Raw genomic sequence first — 21,428 nt, forward strand, 5'->3', positions numbered from 1 at the left:
TGATTATTGGAAATCAATAAAAGAAACTTGTTAAATTCTGCTTAAATCCTTGTTGTGTGTGCTCCGTCACACAGAGAAATACACAGTTCAGTTTCCTTCCAATCTATTAACAAAACAAGAAAAAAGACTGAATCCTTGTGACAACAGCAATAGGCTTGTGTGTCACAGTGGAGCTTGGCTTACTATAAATCCCTTTAGCGGTTTCATCTGGGGAGTCCAGGACTAAAGGGATGTTAGTGAATATATCCTCAATATAATCAGATATGTTTTAGTAAGCTATTCACTTTATTTGAAATATTTAACAAAAGTATTTCACATCCACATAATGTTTTCAGTCTGCTGTCAATTGTATACATACAGCCGATATAAACCTGCTGTCAACACTCTCATAGATACAGCCGATACAAATCTTTCAGTTCAACGTATCAGGATTAGCAGCTCCTTTACTTTTTTCTTCATGTTACAAAACCTTTGGCAACAATTCACACTTGCTTTACATGAATTTTAAATTAATTTAAGGTTTTTTTTGTGAAAACACACCTGTCCAGCTCAGATAAAGAAGGTGCCATCTGAACAGCCAAAGTCGAACTGCATTAGTACTTGGACAAGTTCAGTTTGAAATCAGGAAACATGAAAAAAATCAGACACTTAGGAGTAGTTTTCACAAAAAGTGACAAATAAAGTATACTCCTTATTTACAAAAAACATACCTTGATTAAGGGATAAAAAAAAAGAAAAACCTCAACACTATGCCCTTTAAAAAAAAAATCCATCTGGTATATGCTGCGTATAAAGTAACATTTGGGACATGTGTTACTGTTCAGTAGGGTTGATTAAATACAATTTGCTGACTCATACATCCTTCCATTTCAACTAAAATATACCCTTGTTATTTATCAGCTACAGGGCAACACCTGCTCTGTACATAACTTCATAAAAAGCATCAAAATAAGGTTTCCCAGATAAATAGACCCCAGCCCCAGAGTAGAACTGACGTCAGTCTTTCAAGAGCGAATTTCAAAATACCATACTTTCCAATTAACCAGCAGCTTGAAAGAAGTGAATCAGTGTAGCTCCACATCTGCTGTACAGCACCATATTGTGTTCAGGTGGGATGACAGCTTGCAATGGTTACAGTGGTCAGCTGCAGATGATTCCTGCTGTGAGGACACACACACACACACACACTGGGGATTCAGAGGAATGTCACATTGTTTGAGTCCTGCAGTTGGCATTTCCAGTGTTCACATTTCAAAGTGCTTGTAGATACATTCCACATACTCCAGCACTCGCTGCCAGTCTGGTCCTTCAGCTCTCAACATCTCCTCCACAGTCTGCAATAGAGACACTTGGTCAGGGCAAGCAGTTTATCAATATTATATATCCATATCACCAGCACTGTTATTCACTAGGAATTACAGATAACAGATACAAACAAATTAACCACAGCACCATCTCAATTTCATGAAATAGATTTCGGTTTTACTTTTTATTTAACTGGAAATCTCAATTTAAGCTTAGAGGTTTTAGCTTTTGACCAATTCCATGAACATTGTTTTCCTGAAAATATCTGCGATAATCCAGACTGATGCTTGTTAAAGTAATGAAAGTGGAAGAAGAGTACACAACTGTATTGCAAATGAAGACACGTTTTACATACTCCTTAATACAGTGAAAGTAAGTTTATCAGCTGGACATGGCAAGCCAGATAACAGCCATATGCTATCAGTTTCTTCTGATTTTGCCCATGGGATTTATTATAGAATTGTAAATCTCAGCTAACTTCTAAAATCTGGACATGATGTGGGGGTTGTGGAGGGTAAGAGTACATCAGGCAGTGTTGTGCGATGCATTTCCATTATGACTTCTGTTAACCCCTTTTTGTATTCAGTTACACAAGCCACAGATTAAATCAGGGACAGCAACCTGCTGTGCTGTACAGCAAGTTAAGAGTTAACCTTCTTCTAGCATTACTCACCAGAGATTGTGGTATTCCTATACCATCACCAGTTTTGAATGCCAAGGTCAGATTATCTCTCTGGAATAAAGAACACAATCCAGACTTACATGCATGCACCACTCCAATCAGAACCTGGTGATCAGATAGTGAGCATCTCAGGATGTGCGTGTGTGTGTGTGTGTGATCAGATAGTGAGCAGCTCAGAGGATGTGTGTGTGAGATCAGATAGTGAGCATCTCAGGATGTGTGTGTGTGTGTGTGAGAGAGATCAGCTCAGGATGTGTGTGTGAGATCAGATAGTGAGCATCTCTGTGTGTGTGTGAGATCAGATAGTGAGCAGCTCAGAGAGAAAGAGAGAGAGAAGCTTAGGGTATGTGATAAGATAGGGAACAACTCACCTTGTTGAGAGGGCTCAGTCTGCTGTAGGGGATGTGGTTGGGTAGGTATGTATGATAGACAGCACAAAAAGCCAGGCCATCTGTCCAGCTGCTGCTGAAGTTGGTGATGTCAATATTCTGCAGATTTAAAAGAACAGTCAGGCTGACATTGTGAAAATACCAGGAGACCAGCCCTGGTCTTGCACTGCCAGGATTGTTTATGTATCCTTGAATATGTATCCTCATTTATAGGCCACGAAAAGCTGCACAGATGGAATATTTTTTATTCATGTTTGGTTTTTTTGTATAAAATTCTCATTTTTATGCAGGGGGTGCAGGAGATCCCTACCTGGTAGCCCTCTGTCCTGTTCTGGCACCAGCGCAGAAGTGAATTTCTCTTTGAGCCACCGTGACGCTTCAACAGAGAGCTCAAACCATCCCTCTGTCTGCAAGAGAGGCAGATTGAGGAGAATCAAGGCTGGGAAGTCTAACAAGAACCCAAATGCATAAAAGTTGATCTAAAAAAGTGTAACCTAGTAAATTGTTGCATCTCAAGGTAAATAAATCACACGCGATTACTCACCTGATCTTATTTTCTAAAGATGCCAAGGTTGCCATCCCAACAGGGTTATGTAGAGCAAGAGTTAGGTCGTCCTGCTTTTTCTCTATGACAAACAACAAAAAATATCTTGTTCTCTCATCTCCCATATTTATAATAGCTTAACAATGTCACATTTTCTCTTTGCCATCAAGTCCCCTCCTCCACAATCTCCCTGACTGTTTAGACAGAGCCAGGCTAGCAGCTCCTGCTGCTCCACCAAAAGCAGGTTTCCTTCCACACGCACGCATTTTCCATCCAGCTGAAGGACAAGTCATTTTTAATTAACTAATAAATTATTCTTGAAACAAATTTAGACATTTTTACTTTAGTTGAGACGTGGTTGAAAATGCATCTCTGGTAGAGGCCTGTCCTTCAGGTTTTTCCTTCTATCAGAAAGTGCGTCTTAAGGGACGAGGCGGTGGTACTGCAACCATTTTTGGCAAGGAGTTTAATTTTTGAAAGGCTGTTATGTTTCATGGCCAAACTCCTATTTTGGCTGCTGTTATTTATCATCCCTGGGAACAGGATAGCTTGGTGGTGATGTCAGACCAGGAAGAGACAGACACTAATACTGCAGGCTGAAGTGCGTGTGTATTAAATAAAACAAAATAATTGAACAAACACAACACTATACTATAAAAAAAAACAAAAAGGCACAATGGCCAAAACAAACAGACAGCGACAAACATACTCAAACAAACAAGTACCGTGCTGGTTGAAATCCAGCACGAGTAGCAATTGCAGTTTTATATCTATTTTCACTCGTTCTTACTCCCAGAACACCCAACCTAGACCGAGAGGTTCCTGCCTCTTATGCAGCTGTGCCTATGCTCGACTGTTTGTCAATGATTCAAAATCGGGCTCAGGCACATTCTACATGTGAATTGATTTGGCAGGGGAAGAAATTAACCCTTCCCTGCCAACCTAAAACAGTGCATAATAAAATACATTTAAAAGAATACAATACAAAATAAACTAAATCCGCACAGGAGTGGGGTGTACCCCGTCACAGTCCCCCTAGAGCCAACTCTTCTATTTGAATTCAGGGAGTTTTTATCAACAATTATTGTAAAACATGATAGGATCTTACTTTTAGGTGATTTTAGTGTACGTGTTGATGTCGATAGAGATTCTCATGGTAGAGATTTTCTGGCATTGCTTGAGTCCTTGGGTTTTATTCAACATGTTACTGGTCCTACTATTCACGGCCATACATTAGACTTGGTTATCTCTCGTGGTCTAATTATTCAGAATCTGTCCATCAATAATCCAACAATTTCAGATCACTCTGGAGTTGTATTTGAAATGTTACCCGACTATGAAACTAGATTATTAAAACTAGATCTGTAAATTTCCAAAAAGTTCCTGGAAGATTCCAGTTTCAGATTTTACTCATTCTGGAGTGGTCAGGGAGTTGGTAGATAACTATAATGGCACTCTGACAAACACGTTGGACACTACTGCACCCTATAAACTATCTACAAAAATATTTTCTCCTTGGTTCAATGATACAACACGTATGTGTTGCAAACTAGAACGTAGATGGAGAGCTACTGGATTTCAGGTACATTACCGAACTTGGAAAGATAATACAGGGCTGCATTGTCTCTAGCTAGCTCAGTCTAGTCTGACCTTATTGACAAAAACAAGAATAACCCAAGATTTCTTTCAGTCCATAACAATATGAACAAATCCACAATTGGAATGTGTGACACAAAATACTCCTCCAGTAAGCTGTGACATGTTTATGAATCACTTCAGTAAAAAAGTGATGGACAGCAGAAATCACATGAGCAACTGTATACCAAATCGAAACATGTCAACTGATAAAAACAATGATGCAAATATTCTTGGTCTGTCTGAAGAGCATTTTTTATTGACATGTGAACAAGAGCTGGGCGTCACAATTAAAAAGACAAAGCCCACAACATGTACCTTAGATCCCATTCCTACTACACTTTTAAAAGAAGCATACCCAAAAATAAATACCAGTTTTATATATTGTTAACAGCTCACTTTCATCAGATATTGTTCCTAATTCTTTCAAGACAGCAGTTACAAAACTTTTGCTCAAGAAGCCCACCCTCGATTCCAATGTGCTTAATAGGAGGCTGTGTGGTCCAGTGGTCAAAGAAAAGGGAATTCCTTATTGACAGTATCACTTGTACTGGTTAAAAGTAGACTTTCCACAGGGTCTAATCATATATGTGTGTGTGTGTGTGTGTGTATATATATATATATATATATATATATATATAGCCAGGTCACAAATAATCGCCTGTCTCCAATACGCGCTGGGTCTGCTGGCAAATATTGTAAATAAACACCAGGTCTCTGTCATTGCCATTGAAGCCGAGGAAGATGAGGAGGAGCTTGAGTGTAATGAATTGCTAATAAGTGACAGTGACTCAGGATTATGAAATAATAATAATAATAAGAAGAAGAAGAAAACGTAACTTAAAGTAGGCCTACATGTAATTCATATGTTTAATGCAGTTATTACATTAAAAGTTTTGATAATTAAGCATGCTGAAAATAGGCCAGATACAAACCTCTTGGTGTATTTCAGCGTGTTTTGTTGTATTTAAAGTTTGAGATGAAACAAATTATTTGATAATACTTATTGCTTTTATTGTTCATTTTTAAAAAAAAATTAGAAGTTTATTATTTATTATTATTTACACTGTACGCGTAGCCTACACACCTGTGTTCTGATATCTACAGGGCTGTCTTAGTGGATTTAATGGTTATTATTATTAACAATGGTAGATCTAATTCTATTTTTAAATACAAATTCATACGTCTGCTTGTTCATTTTCCAACGTTTTGCATACCGTATCCTGCACATAAAAAGACCATAATAATACTCTCTCTTTATACTTGAGGGTGTACAATACAATGTAATTTTGTTATAAAACAAAACTGTTACCGTACTTGTTGCTACAAGGTTGTGTGTTAGCAGCCATTGAGAAGCCGCATGAAGCATGTGAAGCTAGAGATCTAATATAAAACGGTCTCCAAAACGTGCCGGGTCTGCCGGCAAATATTATAAATAAACGCCAAAGGTGTTTAATTGAAGTTTTATGGTGTAATTATATATATATATATATATATATATATATATATTAGCTCAAAGAGCCAGCTGCCCTATATATATATATATATATATATATATATATATATATATATACACACACATATATATATACACACACACACACATATATACACACACACACAGAGCTGTGAGCACCCAAGACAGTGAGCCACAGTACGCTGCACAAGTCCAGTCTCCAACATGCTGACTGCACAAAGGAGCTGCTCTTGACAGAAGTGGCAGATTTTTTTTTTTTCGGTGATTTTCTTTATTGCTTTTATTCAAGCTTGCATTTCAACAGCTGAAATCACTCCATATCCAGTGTCCAATCAACTGTCTCATTAATTAGGTGATTAAGTGCTTATGCTTCAGTTATAGTCACTCAAGCGTGTCATGGTCAAGGAGGAATGATTGAGTGATTAAAAAGGAAACAAAAACAGTGTCAATGTCCATCATTTATGTAATGAAGCGTGTTATAGTTATAAGTTTCTTTTGATGCTCGGTATATATATTAGTGGCAGAGTAGAGGGAGAAGAGAGGACTAAATTGCGCAGAATGCCTTGGGGTTTGTAATTAGAGCCAGGATGGGAAACATCTGGTTCCAATAGAATGAGGGACCTGCCTGTAGTTAGGCTTTTGGTTTGTTTGTTTTATTTCATTCCAGTATTGATATTTTATGTGTGTGAATAAAAGTGTGCGAAAGTGCTCAACTTGCAGTTTTGATGTCTGAGTAAAGTATTTCAAGGGTGCAGATCAGCCTTGTCCGGGACGCTTATATATACAGTGCCTATAGTAAGTATTCACTCCCCTTGGACGTTTTCACAGATTGTTGTGAGAAATCTTGATGCATTTAAATGGGATTTACACAACCTACTCAACATTTACAATGTGTGAAAAAAATGGGGGGGTGAAAAATTAAATCAATTAAAAATAAAAACCTGAAAAGTCTTCATTACATAAGTATTCACCCCCTTTGCTATGACACTCCTAAATAAGCTTGGGTGCAACCAATTGCCTTCAGAATTCAGTCCATCTGTGTGCAATAAAAGTGGTTCACATGATTTCAGATTAAATACACCTGTCTCTGTAAGGTCCCACAGTTGGGTAGTGCATTCAAAGCAAATATACTACCATGAAGACCAAGGAGCTTACAAAACAACTCTGGGATAAAGTTGTGGAAAGGCACATATCAGGGGAGAGGTACAAAAAGATTTCAAAGGCATTGAATATCCCTTGGTGCACAGTCAAGTCGAATCATTAAGTGGAAGGTATACAGCACCACCCAGCAGGCCGTCCTCCCAAACTGAGCAGCCAGGTAAGAAGGGCATTGGTCAGAGAAGCCAGCAAGAGGCCAATGACAACTCTGAAAGACCTACAGCGTTCCATGGCTGAGATGGAAGAAACTGTTTATGTGTCAACAGCTCAGGTACTCCACAGATCTGGCCTGTATGGAGTGGCAAGAAGGAAGCCATTTCTGAAAAAAGCCCATGTAAAATCCTGCTTGGAATTTGCAAAAAGGCATATGGGAGACTCTGAAAAGATGTGGCAAAATATTCTATGGTCCGATGAAACAAAAATTGAACTATCTGGCCTAAATGCAATGAGTTATGTCTGGCACAAACCCAACACAACACACCACCCAGGTAACATTGTCCCTACTGTGAAGCATGGTGGTAGTAGCATCATGCTATGGGGATGCTTTTCATCGGTAGGGATTGGGAAGCTTGTCAGGGTAGAGGGCAAAATTGATAGAGCTAAATACAGGCAAATCCTTGAGGAAAACCTGCTTCATTCTGCAAGAGACCGAAGACTGGGACGGAGATTCACCTTTCAGCAGGACAATGACCCCAAGCACACAGCCAAAGCGACACTGGAGTGGCTTAAAAACAAGAAAGTGAATGTCCTAGAGTGGCCCAGTCAAAGCCCGGACTTGAATCCGATTGAGAATCTGTGGCAAGACTTGAAGATTGCTGTCCACAAACGATCCCCATCCAACTTGACAGAGCTTGAACAATTTTGTCAAGAAGAATGGCGAATATTGCACGATCTAGATGTGCAAACCTGGTAGAGACTTGCCCCAAAAGACTCATAGCTGTAATTGCTGCCAAAGGTGGTTCTACCAGGTATTGACTCAGGGGGGTGAATACTTATCTAACCAAGACATTTCAGGTTTTTTTTATTTTTCATTAACTGTTTCACAATAAAAATTCTCTTCAGTGTTGAGTAGGTTGTGTAAACAAAAGGAAAAAAAATCCTATTTAAATGCATCAAGATTTCAGGTTGTAACACAACAAACTGAAAACATCCAAGGGGGATGAATACTTACTATAGGCACTGTATATATTTTCCTGTTCTATGAAGAACTTCTCAGAATGCACACCTGCAGCAGTGAGTGCTGGGCTCCCACAATACTCCTCAGGTTTCTCGACCCTCCATCCTCTGGAAGCTTTATCCTTCTGGAATCAAAACAGAAACCCCATTAAGTGTTTTAAACTTCACAAATGCAAGGGTTCCTTTTTTATTATTGGAATTAAAAAGGTGTAATCAGCAAGGTTTCAATGTCATTGCCACAACACATTCACTTCACATGTTACAGGTCCCCCTAGCTTCCCATGTGCAGCATGGAATGTGGGCTCATGTGAGCTCCCATTACTGCAGCACAAAGTAAACCTATAGGGCCGTATTTCTAAAGCATGTTTACCAGGCTTTTGTCAAAACGTCGCCTGGTATTTGTAAAATGACTTAACCTAGCTTTGCATGGTTAACTGTGAAAGATAGGCACAGTTTGGCTGTGCATATGCAGATACAAGTAGGCTATATAGGTATTGGTTGCCTGCTCCTGTTGTCACATTGCTTAAAAAGGTAGCTCACTGCTTTCAGTCACATTAAGAATCTGAAATGAAATCAACGGAAGGCTGTAGCCTATTCTTTTAGACACCATGCAAACCAAAGGATCAAGGACCTTTAAAAGCGAAGACATTTTACTTATTGCGGACAAATCCTGGGCTAAAGTTTACATTTTTGTAATTGTAAACAAATTAGGCAGGTGTTAAATAGTTACTGAATTTATTGCTTACTAAAAAAAAAAAATAATAATGATCTTAAACCAATCAAGCTGGCAGTGCATTTGTAAAATAGACAAAGGAATACAGCAACATTATGCCAACTATGCAGAGCTCTGGGAAAGACTCTGAATACCTGACAGAACCTCTGCAGGTTTGGGTCTCATTTTGCACCTTCATATTGCATATTGGGAAGGGGGTTTGAGTCATTGAACCCCGGATCTAGGGTTAAACTTGGGAAGGAGACCATTGGCATCTCAGTTGTTTTTGTGTACATATTTGTAACCCTACCTCATTGGAATGTAGCTGTGTGGAAGACTGTGTGGATTTCCAGTGGTGCGAGTCTCCATTCACAGTAGGGGGAGGCAGGGAGGCCAGGGGGAGTTTGAAGAGGTGTCTCTCTTTCAGCAGCTCTCCTGCATCCAGTGTTCTACAGCACAATGGAGCAGTCCATAAATATAATAACTACACAGCTCAGGGCATTGAATAATAGGAGATAGACATGATCATGTAAATAATTTAATTGAGGGAAAACCCAGAACTTGTGTGTTGCTAACCCTGATGCTACTTTAAAATCTTTGTTACGATTACGACACTTCTAGCTGAAAGCAGTCCAGGTAAGAGGATTATTCAGTTCCAGCTCACCTGCTCCTCTCGTGCTTGTCCTGTGCTCTGCAGCAGACCGCCACCTGCTGTTCCTGACGACCTGTTCGGAGCACCCTCAGCTCCGCTTCTATTTCCTGGTAGGCTGCTTTGAGCATGACCTGTTCTGACACCGTTTCCTCATGCGATACCTTAAGAGCATCAAACTCTTTCTCCGTCTCCTGATGCAATAGCCTAAGAGCACTCAGCTCTGCCTCAGTCTCCTGTAATCTTGTTCCGAGCACGCTCAGTTCATCCTCTGCCTCCGATTTCAACCTGTCTGCAACAGACACTGCCACCTGCAGGTCAGCCTGGAACTGACTCCACTCTTCCGAGTCCACCTGGTATTGCAGTTAACACAGTTAGGGAAGTCTAGACTCACAGATGGACATAATTAATTCCAATTAAAAAAATGTCCTCAATAGTAAGATTTAGGCCTGCATGTGCCCTGTCTGTTTGCTGAGCTGGATATGAGCAAATTTATTTGCACACGTGACAAGGACATGTTGATTTCAATGACAGTGTTTGCACTGTCTGGTTGAGGGCAGGGTGGAGCCTGCACATCCTGGTGTGGATCTAAATTGGTCAGTCTTTGTTCCAGTAATTCTCACCCACTCCCTGAACTGTATAGTATTTCAATCCAAGAAGTCCTATACACTACAGCACAACATTAAATCATTGGGTTTTTATTTTAAGACCTATATCTGCCTCAAACATGTATAAAAGCACATGAGGTGGCAATACTATTTGCTGTACCTAAACTTGGCCAGTTTTAGGTATAAACGAAATAGGCTTCAATCAATCTAATGTGACTATTTTAGTGTTTCCAAAGGAGGTATTCCACCCAGCTGCTGCCAAGATGAAAAACAAGGTTTACAGATGCAAGTTTAAACAATAGTCTTCTAGTGTGGCATGGTCCCCTCTTTTGAGACAAGGATTCAACTCACTTTCATCTTCTCCTTTAAACTTTTTATTTCAGTCAGCAAGTCTTCTTTTTCCATATGCAAGCACCTCACAGACTCTACAAAAACACACACACACATTTTATTGTATTCTTATATAATCTCTCTCTGCACCCTGACCCCCGCTCGCACAGGATAGTATGGACATACTGAGGTACGCTGTTTCCCTGCTCACACACTACATATAAAACACTACATTATTTTTTTTTTAAAAAAGAAAACTTGCATATACCATTTTGTGCTAGTCAATTTTGTCTCAAAGGCAGTTCTGCCTCTGGGCCAGATTTAATACAAGAGCTCAGATACAATAACAGTCTAGAATCGCTAATCAAATTGTGATTAAATATTTCATACTATGCTGTACTGCTGATATGACATTTTCATCACACTGCTAGCTCTAACTTAGAATATCCAGCCACGGAAGGGAATGTATTGTCCTTAATAATATTATTATTATTTCAGTTAAAAAAAAAAAAAAAATGGCAACACATCCTTTTGAAATTAAAAAAGGCAGAGAATGAATGTATTTTTAATGATCCTAAAAGAAACTTATTATGAAAGCATGTATTCTTCATGTTAAGCATTGTAGTGCTTTACAGGGCAGCGACATGACTACTTTACCAAGGCTGTTGTCTTTTCAAAGTGCACAAAATCCTATCTGTTTTAAAAGCAGTGTATTACACAGACAGCTTTACCCCAGACATGCAAAGCTTTGGACAAAAGTTTTGCATTACCTGGAATTTTAAGATTGAGAGATTAAAAATAAAATAAAAAATGTATTTAACATCAAAAACTACAAAACGATACCACAAAAGTCTATTGGAAGCCCTAATAGTAGTACAGTATTTCATTAACATAACATAACTTTTCATTCGACTATGAAGCTAAATTAGTTCTACAATCTGGATGTTATAGAAGGTCAAACATTGCCATACGTATCACATTGTTGTGTTATTACCATTTATTATTACAAAATAATGGCTGCTCCCCCTTCACTGACTGCGCTGTTGAACTCCAGCAAGACTTCACTTTCACAACCTGCAGTCGTACTTACCACTGTCAGTAGCAGTTGCAGAGTCACTCTGAGTCCCACACTCAGAACAGCGGAGTCTATCCTTGGTCTCCTTCACAAACCCCTCCAGGTCATCTGGTGAATCTGCTACTGTGCTGTCCTGCTCGGCTGAATGATCCAGGCCACTGTCCTTCTCACCCCAGTGCACCGGACTGCAGTCTTTTTGATCACGTTGTGGCTCAGAGACTGTCTCTGGGGATGGAGGCGAGCTGCAGTGTCTCTGTGCGGAGTGTGCTGGGCTTAAATACCCAGAGTCCTTGATGGCTGAAGTGCATCTCACATGATGGATGGTGGCATTGTCTGGCTGGATATCCCAGTTCGCAGTCTGTACTGGTTTTCCCTCCTCCTTGTAGCGTCTTGTGCTGTCCAACACCACCAAGTTTTCCTGGCTCCTGGAGAGATCCTCACTGGGCAGGTCCTGTCCAAGTGTCACAGGTAGAGAAACTTTTCTTCTATCACTGCTCCTGTCAGCAGACCAATCCTCACCTGTGTCCATGGTGACATTGTCCTCAGAATAACTCCTGTCTGGCTTGCCTGGTACTGCAGGAGTGGAGTGTGGTGGGGGGCTGAGCGCTGCCCTGTCTGGGGAGGTATGAGATTGAGGCATATAGGAGAAGGGAAGAACAGGACCCTGTCCCTCGTGAGGCATGTAGGACACATGATCAACAGGACCCTGTCCCCCAGTCTGCTGATCGGTCTCTGCAGAAACAAGAAGCACACACGCAGGCCAGTAATTAGCTTACTTATTCAATTAAAATTCTCAATCATAGATTCTTTGGTTAAACTTTTTTTCAAGTACACATCCTAGTGTGAAAATTAAAATAAAAACACTTTAAAATCATGCCAATGGGGGGGGGGGGGGGGGAGAGATAGTGTTTGAAACCTGGTTACTAAATTGAGCTACTCTGTCACAGGACACTTTCATATTTTGGCAGATCTCATTGGGGATTTTCTGGTTTTGTATTTGAAAAACAACGATAAATGTATCTTCTCCCAGCCCACGCATGTCTGTCTGAGTGCAGGCCCCAGTCCTGAGCAGAATGACCGCAACGAATGATGTTTAAACTGGTTCTGTCACAGCAGTAATCCTGGCACATTCCTATCATACCTCCCCACCCTCTCTCCCTACGTCACAACCAGGGCCAGCCCAATCTCACACCAATGTCATATTCTGTTGCTACCAGGCCCTTAAATTTGCAATCACTTTCTTTCAAGTTAGTCAAAATTAAATGTGGATAAATGAACCACTTGTACAAAAAAAAAAAAAAGAATTTTAAAACGTTACTACAACATGTAACTGTCACATTTTTTTTTCTGATAGAATGGTACAATGTATATTTAAATAACTCACAAGACCAATTACTTTACTAAAGGAAACATTTGTCTATAGCCGTACTTTGAGGCAAATCTAGAGTATTGCCAAATGTTGGCAGTCCTTTTTACACAGATCAAAGCGGTACAGAACATTCAGTGTTATATATATATAAGAAAAACAATTCATTCAATAAATGTGAATTTCTGTTAAGCTTGGCACACCTGAGAAACGGGGCCCATACAACCAGTTCTCTCGTTTAATTTGGACAATTTAGAAGATTCATGTAGCGCATCCTTTTGAGAACTTCACTTTTTTGTGTACATTTACAATGTTCTGGGCAGATAATGTGTACAATATCCTTAGATCGGTGAATATGAGCCGCTGTGCAACAGAGGGTTCAAGAAATGAAAGCTACCTTCAACAGAGGGTTCAAGAAATGAAAGCTACCTTCAACAGAGGGTTCAAGAAATGAAAGCTACCTTCAACAGAGGGCTCAAGAAATGAAAGCTACCTTCAACAGAGGGCTCAAGAAATGAAAGCTACCTTCAACAGAGGGTTCAAGAAATGAAAGCTACCTTCAACAGAGGGCTCAAGAAATGAAAGCTACCTTCAACAGAGGGCTCAAGAAATGAAAGCTACCTTCAACAGAGGGCTCAAGAAATGAAAGCTACCTTCAACAGAGGGTTCAAGAAATGAAAGCTACCTTCAACAGAGGGTTCAAGAAATGAAAGCTACCTTCAACAGAGGGTTCAAGAAATGAAAGCTACCTTCAACAGAGGGTTCAAGAAATGAAAGCTACCTTCAACAGAGGGCTCAAGAAATGAAAGCTACCTTCAACAGAGGGCTCAAGAAATGAAAGCTACCTTCAACAGAGGGTTCAAGAAATGAAAGCTACCTTCAACAGAGGGCTCAAGAAATGAAAGCTACCTTCAACAGAGGGCTCAAGAAATGAAAGCTACCTTCAACAGAGGGTTCAAGAAATGAAAGCTACCTTCAACAGAGGGTTCAAGAAATGAAAGCTACCTTCAACAGAGGGTTCAAGAAATGAAAGCTACCTTCAACAGAGGGTTCAAGAAATGAAAGCTACCTTCAACAGAGGGCTCAAGAAATGAAAGCTACCTTCAACAGAGGGTTCAAGAAATGAAAGCTACCTTCAACAGAGGGTTCAAGAAATGAAAGCTACCTTCAACAGAGGGCTCAAGAAATGAAAGCTACCTTCAACAGAGGGCTCAAGAAATGAAAGCTACCTTCAACAGAGGGCTCAAGAAATGAAAGCTACCTTCAACAGAGGGCTCAAGAAATGAAAGCTACCTTCAACAGAGGGCTCAAGAAATGAAAGCTACCTTCAACAGAGGGCTCAAGAAATGAAAGCTACCTTCAACAGAGGGCTCAAGAAATGAAAGCTACCTTCAACAGAGGGTTCAAAAAATGAAAGCTACCTTCAACAGAGGGTTCAAGAAATGAAAGCTACCTTCAACAGCTGAGCTTTCTTTTGCAATCAGGTTTCCCATTCTGTCCAAAAGTGACAGCACAGGTCCCACTCCTTCGAGGGAGGCTCCAGTCTCCACAGCACCCTTCGGAGCTTGTGCCTACATTAGCACATGGCAGGAGCCCAACTCCAAACACTGAAAACAATTAACACAAGAAGTATGGTCCCAGGGCTGTAGAAATCTAAATAGAAAGACAAACAAAAGTAACATTAAAAATACATCATGCAGCAGAAATATTAAACTGATTTGTTATTGGTATTAATAACAATTTCATGCATACTTCTTTGTATTTCATGGCCCCTCCCACTGCTTTCCCACATTACAAAGCAGAGAATGTTCTGTTTTTATCACACAAGTATAATCTTTGTGTCTATAGAGCAAACGCTCTGCTGACAATTTAGCTTATCAAATCCAGACAGTGTGGGATTTGACATGGTTTGAGGTTTATTAATTTAAAAACAGGTAAAATGATCAGAGAGATTTCCATTGCTGTCACTGTTTAGCGGATGTGATGAATGCAAACAGATAGCTCCTTGAAATGTCATTGGGTGCATTCATGAGCTGCACCCAGAGGGCTGAACACAAGTCTCAAATCCTAAAGTGTCAGGAAAGCTTAGTGCCGAACCTCCGATCTGTGCAGTAAATCTTTTGGTGCCGGTTTACTACATTCTTCTAAAGTTAACCCTTCTGTGTAACCTACAGCTTGTTTATATTCCTTCATCAGAGCCTGTTTGTTATTACATTACTAATACTTGCAGCAGTAGCAGGTGAAACTTAAGCCAGGTTCACATCCTCCTTATTTGCAAGTGAAACATGCATCAGGGAGAATGGCTCTTTGGTGACCAGTGACACAGAAGGGTGGGCATACTGAGTGACCAGTGGCACAGAAGGGTGGGCATACTGAGTAGCCATTCTCCAGATTCAGGTGGTGCCCAGTGCTGTGAGGACAGAGTGGTTGCTTCCTACTTTTCTCACACTTGGTTGCATAACAAAGTAACCTGTGTGTAAGGCCCAGTTTTTTAAAGTAAATTAAGAAACCAAGTCACTTAGATAAACATTTAAACAAGAAGCCTGTCAGTGTTTATGTGATCATTCTGGTAATGTAGATTTGACAGACAGACAGATGCCTGTCTGTCAGTCACTGCTAAAGGATTTCCAAATCAAATTTCATCACAATTTAATGTGCTTCAACAGATATATGCAAAAACATTCCTCCATACTCCGATACTCTAGAAGTCACTGATGAAGATACGACGTCTTTGCATAGCAGTTAGAGCAAGGTTTTACTATGAATATAAAAAGACACACCTGCGTTTCCTATGCTTTAAACAAACCCATTCTTCGAACAGTACTTCCATCCTTAAACTTGCTACAGAATGTCCTGTTCAAGTTTCATCATAAAAAATTAAGACATAGACAGACGGTCAAATGAACTGACAGCATCCATTTTACTCCAAAATAAAGAAGGTACTTATCACAACAGGACAAAGAAAGCACAGTATTGGTACTTTACCTGGTGAATACATGTTCCTAATTAGACTGCTTGGTACAGCCTGCAGTACAGAACCATCAAAAATCAGAAGCAATCAATAGGTGCGGTGAGGATCTTACTTGCCTTGTTAACGCATTACTGGCAGTATACATTAAACTTGACCTAAGCAACACTCAGGCGATAATTAACACGGGAGCAGCCTCGGTCTGTATGATTTGCATATCACCTCTTCCACATGTATACCTGTTTCAGGAAGCATCGCATATAATTTTATCTATACATATATTCAATGTATCCTATGATCGTTTAAAATTACAAAACAAAAACGCTGCTTACTACACCTTGTAGCTAAAGTAATAATTATTCCAACTTCATAAAAGGTAATAACAAACACCACTCTGACAGCGTCTTTCAAACAACGTTGTTTATGATTAACAAAGAACACGACTGCAGATTCAGCTCCATAGAACCGATAGCCAACAGTACTATTATAAATTCCCATGTGTATTTTCCATCCCCAAAGAAAGCACCCACCTCGTTATGGTATTCTGTACCTGTCCTGTTCTGCGCTAAATTGAATCGGCTTGTGTTTCACCCATCCAGGATCCCTGTAATATGGATGTCTCTAGGAAGGGAGTTTCTCTGAATTCGGTAGACAATCTGTAAACACACAGCTAAGGAATTAAGGAAATCAAGCCTGGCCAGCTGCACTTCATCTTAATCACGCCGCCGGAGTCATTGCGTTCACTGCAGACACAGCTGTGGGATGCAAACACTATGTCCGCAGGGGTGGTCACGTGTTAATTGGGCTGGCGCCTGGAGGCAGACTGTCAGGAAAAGCAAATCCGTCATAAATACCAAGAGAGTGAAACAATTTCACTCTTGCCAAAATAAAACGAGACAACTTCCCATTAAAATGTGAATTTACAGCTACATCTATTAAATCTAGGCAAGTACACGCAGCAATATGAACAAGGGAACACACTTGGCTTGAATTATGATATCATGTAAAAGGTTTGCTTTTTCTTTGTCAGTTTATATATGTTTCTGTCAATTGGATATGCTCCCTGGGGTGTCTGATTGAACTTGTGCAATTCACTGGCATGCTCTGGTGGTGAACAGGCAGAGCTCAAAGTGGTGAGATGGTTGCATTCAGATGACAAGGCTGAGGTATTTATTGTTGACTGTCACAAAACCATCTGCAAACATATGGGTACATCTGTCCCATTTGTTTCCATCTAGTCCTTTCAACATTGCACACTTTCTACAGGATGTGCGTGAGCTCCATCTTCTATTGTCCCAGTGAACCTGGAAAGTTTACTAAACCCATGAATCACATAAGGTGCACTGTGTGTCAGAAAATCAATACACACAGACAAACACCCACGCAGGGAGGAAAGGTCATAACTTTGTCACCACTTGACTATCACCTCACGCATGTTGATCAATTTATCTGGGAGGAGTTTTTATTTTCTTAAGATCTGACTTGACTTGTACTGTGTTGAATGTAGTTGTTTCTTTAAACTGGTCACACAGGTTTAATCAGACACCACCTTGAACACCAGCAATTACATTTGTTTAAAAGCTTCCTCTCTTTGTTGAAGGGTAGAATACTCACACAGGGGGTTAATTGCTAAAGGAAGAATCGGCAGATCTTAATTCTAAATATACTTTTAATTCAAACTATTATGAAGGCCATTGAGGGTAGCAACTGGTTATCCACTGCGAATGAATACTTTATATAAGGGATATTACATACTATTATACAGGATAAGGTATGCCATGTAAAATAGGTAATGTCATTTTACACAGTAATGTCTAGATGTTTTTCAGGAACCTTCATTTTTGTTGGTTACCTCCATTCATACCATATTCAGTCATATCTTTGGCCTTAGAATTTGCTACAGTGATAATGAGTAGTATACCTATTACTGTTTCTGGTCTACAGGTTGCCACTTCGGGAATTATCATTATTATCTTTTTACAGCTGATCCTTCAACTTGGTTGTTTTTGTATATGTAAATGTTCTGGATAGTTCTAATTGAGATGAGCATTCACTCTTTTGGCCAGTCTTGGTAAAGGTTTTTAAGTGGTTAATGGTCTGAACCTCAGAGGATCTATATACAAACCTTTAATTCCTTATAGGTTCCTTTTAATAACATCACTAAATTCAACAAAATTCTGTAACAAGTCTGAGCAAGCACCGAGGTGTGATGGTTTGGAAGTGGTGGTCTGTCCATTAGAAAGGCTCAGGAGCAGGATAATTGGCTTACACACCAGGGAGATATGCTAACTGGCTTTAGGATTCCAGCATTAGACAGGTATACACATAACTTTGTTCCTCAGATAGTTGCTAACTCTTTGCATACTTACAGTATGATTAGGGTTACCAGACGTACCAGGAAAACTGGGATTGTCTCAGTTTTCAGCCTTTTTTGACCCGTTTAGAAACAGTAAAATTGTTAATTGAATAGTATTCATATATTTTTTTTAAAGTAGTAAACTGTAGCAGTGTGCTCAGTAAGTTAACAGCAGAGTAATTTATTACATTGTGTTAGCGTCATTCAGAAATAAAGTGAACAATTTTATGGATTATTTGTTTAATAATTCATATCTTTGTTAACTTCCTGGACCATGTCTAGGTTTTTTTTTTTTTTTTTTTTTTTTTTTTTAAGTATCTCAGTAGTGCCACCAGCCATCTGTGTTTTGATTAACACACCCGTTTTTATCAATGATTTAACATGTACAGTTTGTAAATTACTTGACCTTCGGTCTCGTAACTTATGATGTCACAGAAACCCTAGATGTAATTATTCCCATGTAACTCACTGAAGCCCATCTATTAATATATATATATATATATATATATATATATATATATATATATATATATATATATATATACACACTGGCAGTCAAAATTATGGGGACACCTGTAAATCTTACTAAAATACAATTAAGAAAGGAAAAAGCAACATAAACTATTTGCAGACTTTGCTCATCAAAATATCCCCTCTTGTTAGCAATCACACCAGCACATACTCTAGGCATTCTGTCACACAACCTTAGCAGTGTATCACCATCTATTTGTGTCCATTCAGTCTTAATCATCTCCCAAAGCTTATTTATGCTGGTTGTACTCTTCATTCTCACTCTCCTGTCACGCTCATCCCATAATATTTCAATGGGGTTAAGGTCAGGTGACTGGGGAGGCCAGCGCATCAGTTTAAAAACCTGCTGTTCTTTCTGATTTAAGTCATTTAAGTCTGGCTGTGTGTCTAGCGTCATATCATGTTGAAAAACAAAGCCTTCACCCACAAGTCACCTTCCTGAGGGTATTGCATGGCATTGAAGAATGGAATGGTATTGTTCCTTTACAAATGTACAGTCTATTTTTAATATATCTACTGTTAGTGCACCAGCAAAACAGCCCCAAACCTTCACGTAACCACCTTCATGTTTTACAATAGGCACAACCCAACATTTTGACAATCTTTTGCCTGTTTTTCTTCTCACATAGTTTCCTCTTGGAGCTGAAAGGTTCAAACATTGATTAATCTGTCCAGAACACTCTTCTCTCTTCTCCATTGCTCTTTTGACCAATTTTTATGATTTAGTGCCCATCTGGGCATTTTTGACGGTTTCCTCGTCTCAACAATGGTTTTCGAGCTGCAACTCTGCCCATCATACCAGCTCCTCGAAGATGTTCCTTTACTGTTTCCTTTGATATGGTGACATTTGATGTGGACTTGAACTCAGCAGCAAGTTGAGTGCTGGTTTGGAAACAATTAGCCTTGGACTTTCGAACAATCTGTCTGTCTTCTCTTTTAGTTTTCCTTTTTCTGCCTCAGCAACTTTTGTTTGCCTAGCTACCAGTTTTTCTGTATCTGTTGACAGTGGTCTGGACTCCATTACGCATTTCCGTCACAGATTGCCCAGCAAATCAGCTGCTGGCTTGTCCCAGATTTTCATATGGCTCTCTTCTCAATTAGTTCAGGTACTGAAAGCTGTCTGCAGCCTTCTGACTGAGGGGGCACTGTACACACATTACAAGGGGTAAGTGTAATTTGAACTGCTTCAGACTCAGAGCTGCTACGGTGTCAATGAATTGAAGAAGAAAAAAATGTCCCAGTTTTTCACTATGGAAATCTGGTAATCCTACTTATGATACAGGTCCTACTTATGATACAGAACAGATACATTGGCATGTGGGTGTGGCTGTCACCTGCCTATGAGGTCTAAATACACACAGCATATTATTCTCCTTCTCAGGTTACTCTCTCTCCCTGAGCTCCACCTGCATGTATGCAAATTATTCTACCTGTGCACCTTACTCACCTTTCCCAGTGATGCAGTTTATTTGTGGAAGTAATGGCTCCATTGTATTCAGTGTATGTTGGCCATCAAAAGTAAAATAGAACCTTGGGTGAGGAGAGCAAGCAGGATCTAGGGTTTATGCAAACAGATGGTAAATTAAACACAAGACAAAGGTAATTTTAACAGGTGGCTTCCACAGTGACCGTCTCTGTATATTTCCTATATCTAGGGTGACCAGATTTTCAAAGCTCAAAACTAGGACACATTTTTAAATAATTGAAAGACTAATTAAACCTGTGAAATACATGTTATTTTTATGGTTATTTAAACAGCCATCCTGCCACTCTTAGTATGTTTTTATTTTATTTATTTAAACAGCTAGCTCATTTCAGTACACTTTTGGGTGTATAATTTGTGGCGAATTAGTTTAAGTAGCCATATTGTGTTATACCTATTGTATATTTTATATTGAGTTCAATAATAATAATAATAATAATAATAATAATAATAATAATAATAATAATAATAATAATAATAATAATAATTAATAAATAATTTAAAATAAATGTAGGTTTTGACATTTTTCTTTCTGTTTTTTACGTTGTTGATGTGGTTTAACCTGGTGGATTCGGATGCTTGCAAACTCTGACAAAAAAAGTTTGAATATAGCGTGGTCTGGAACAAGTGTGAATAATAATGTAGAGAGGTGAAGGGCCTCTGCATTAACGCTGTTCTGAGGTGTCAGCGTTTTACAATTAGATGGAATAACTGGAACAGTTTTTATTTTTAGACCCATATAAGAAATAATTAGATAAAACAAACTAAACATTTATTTAAAAGATAAAACTCAATCGCAACAAATAAATAAAGGGTACCTGTCCTTCCTCATCTTTTTTTGCAAACGGATGCACTTCTGTTTTAAAACTTCACTCTCATAGCTTAAGCGGCTGCAATAGGACAGTGAGACGAGCTGACTCAGGACCAAACCATTCAATAACGAGAAGGGGGAGTGTTACGCAAAGGATAATTATTAGTATTATT

The 21,428-nt window shown here is 39.3% G+C and overlaps 1 protein-coding gene across 2 annotated transcripts; it reads right to left on the reverse strand.

Moving 5' to 3' along the window:
- Window positions 1-35: 35 nt before the first annotated feature.
- Window positions 36-16,834, reverse strand: LOC117402556 (cytospin-A-like). 2 transcript variants are annotated; one of them, XM_059024529.1, is made up of 12 exons: window positions 16,605-16,834; window positions 14,560-14,759; window positions 11,756-12,472; window positions 10,687-10,760; window positions 9,743-10,080; window positions 9,389-9,527; window positions 8,362-8,491; window positions 2,921-3,002; window positions 2,687-2,783; window positions 2,359-2,475; window positions 1,979-2,038; window positions 36-1,334 (listed from the first exon to the last, which is right to left on the reverse strand). In XM_059024529.1, the coding sequence occupies exons 2-12, from the start codon at window positions 14,597-14,599 to the stop codon at window positions 1,245-1,247; spliced, it is 1,884 nt and encodes a 627-aa protein (XP_058880512.1). In that variant the 5' UTR covers window positions 14,600-14,759; window positions 16,605-16,834; the 3' UTR covers window positions 36-1,244. The 2 variants fall into 2 exon arrangements, with proteins under 2 accessions (XP_058880512.1, XP_033859717.3); XM_034003826.3 differs by having other exon boundaries at window positions 8,416-8,491; window positions 16,605-16,833.
- Between the last annotated feature and the right edge of the window lie 4,594 nt (window positions 16,835-21,428).

This window comes from Acipenser ruthenus, chromosome 5 (assembly GCF_902713425.1).
Source record: "Acipenser ruthenus chromosome 5, fAciRut3.2 maternal haplotype, whole genome shotgun sequence".
NCBI lineage: Eukaryota > Metazoa > Chordata > Actinopteri > Acipenseriformes > Acipenseridae > Acipenser > Acipenser ruthenus.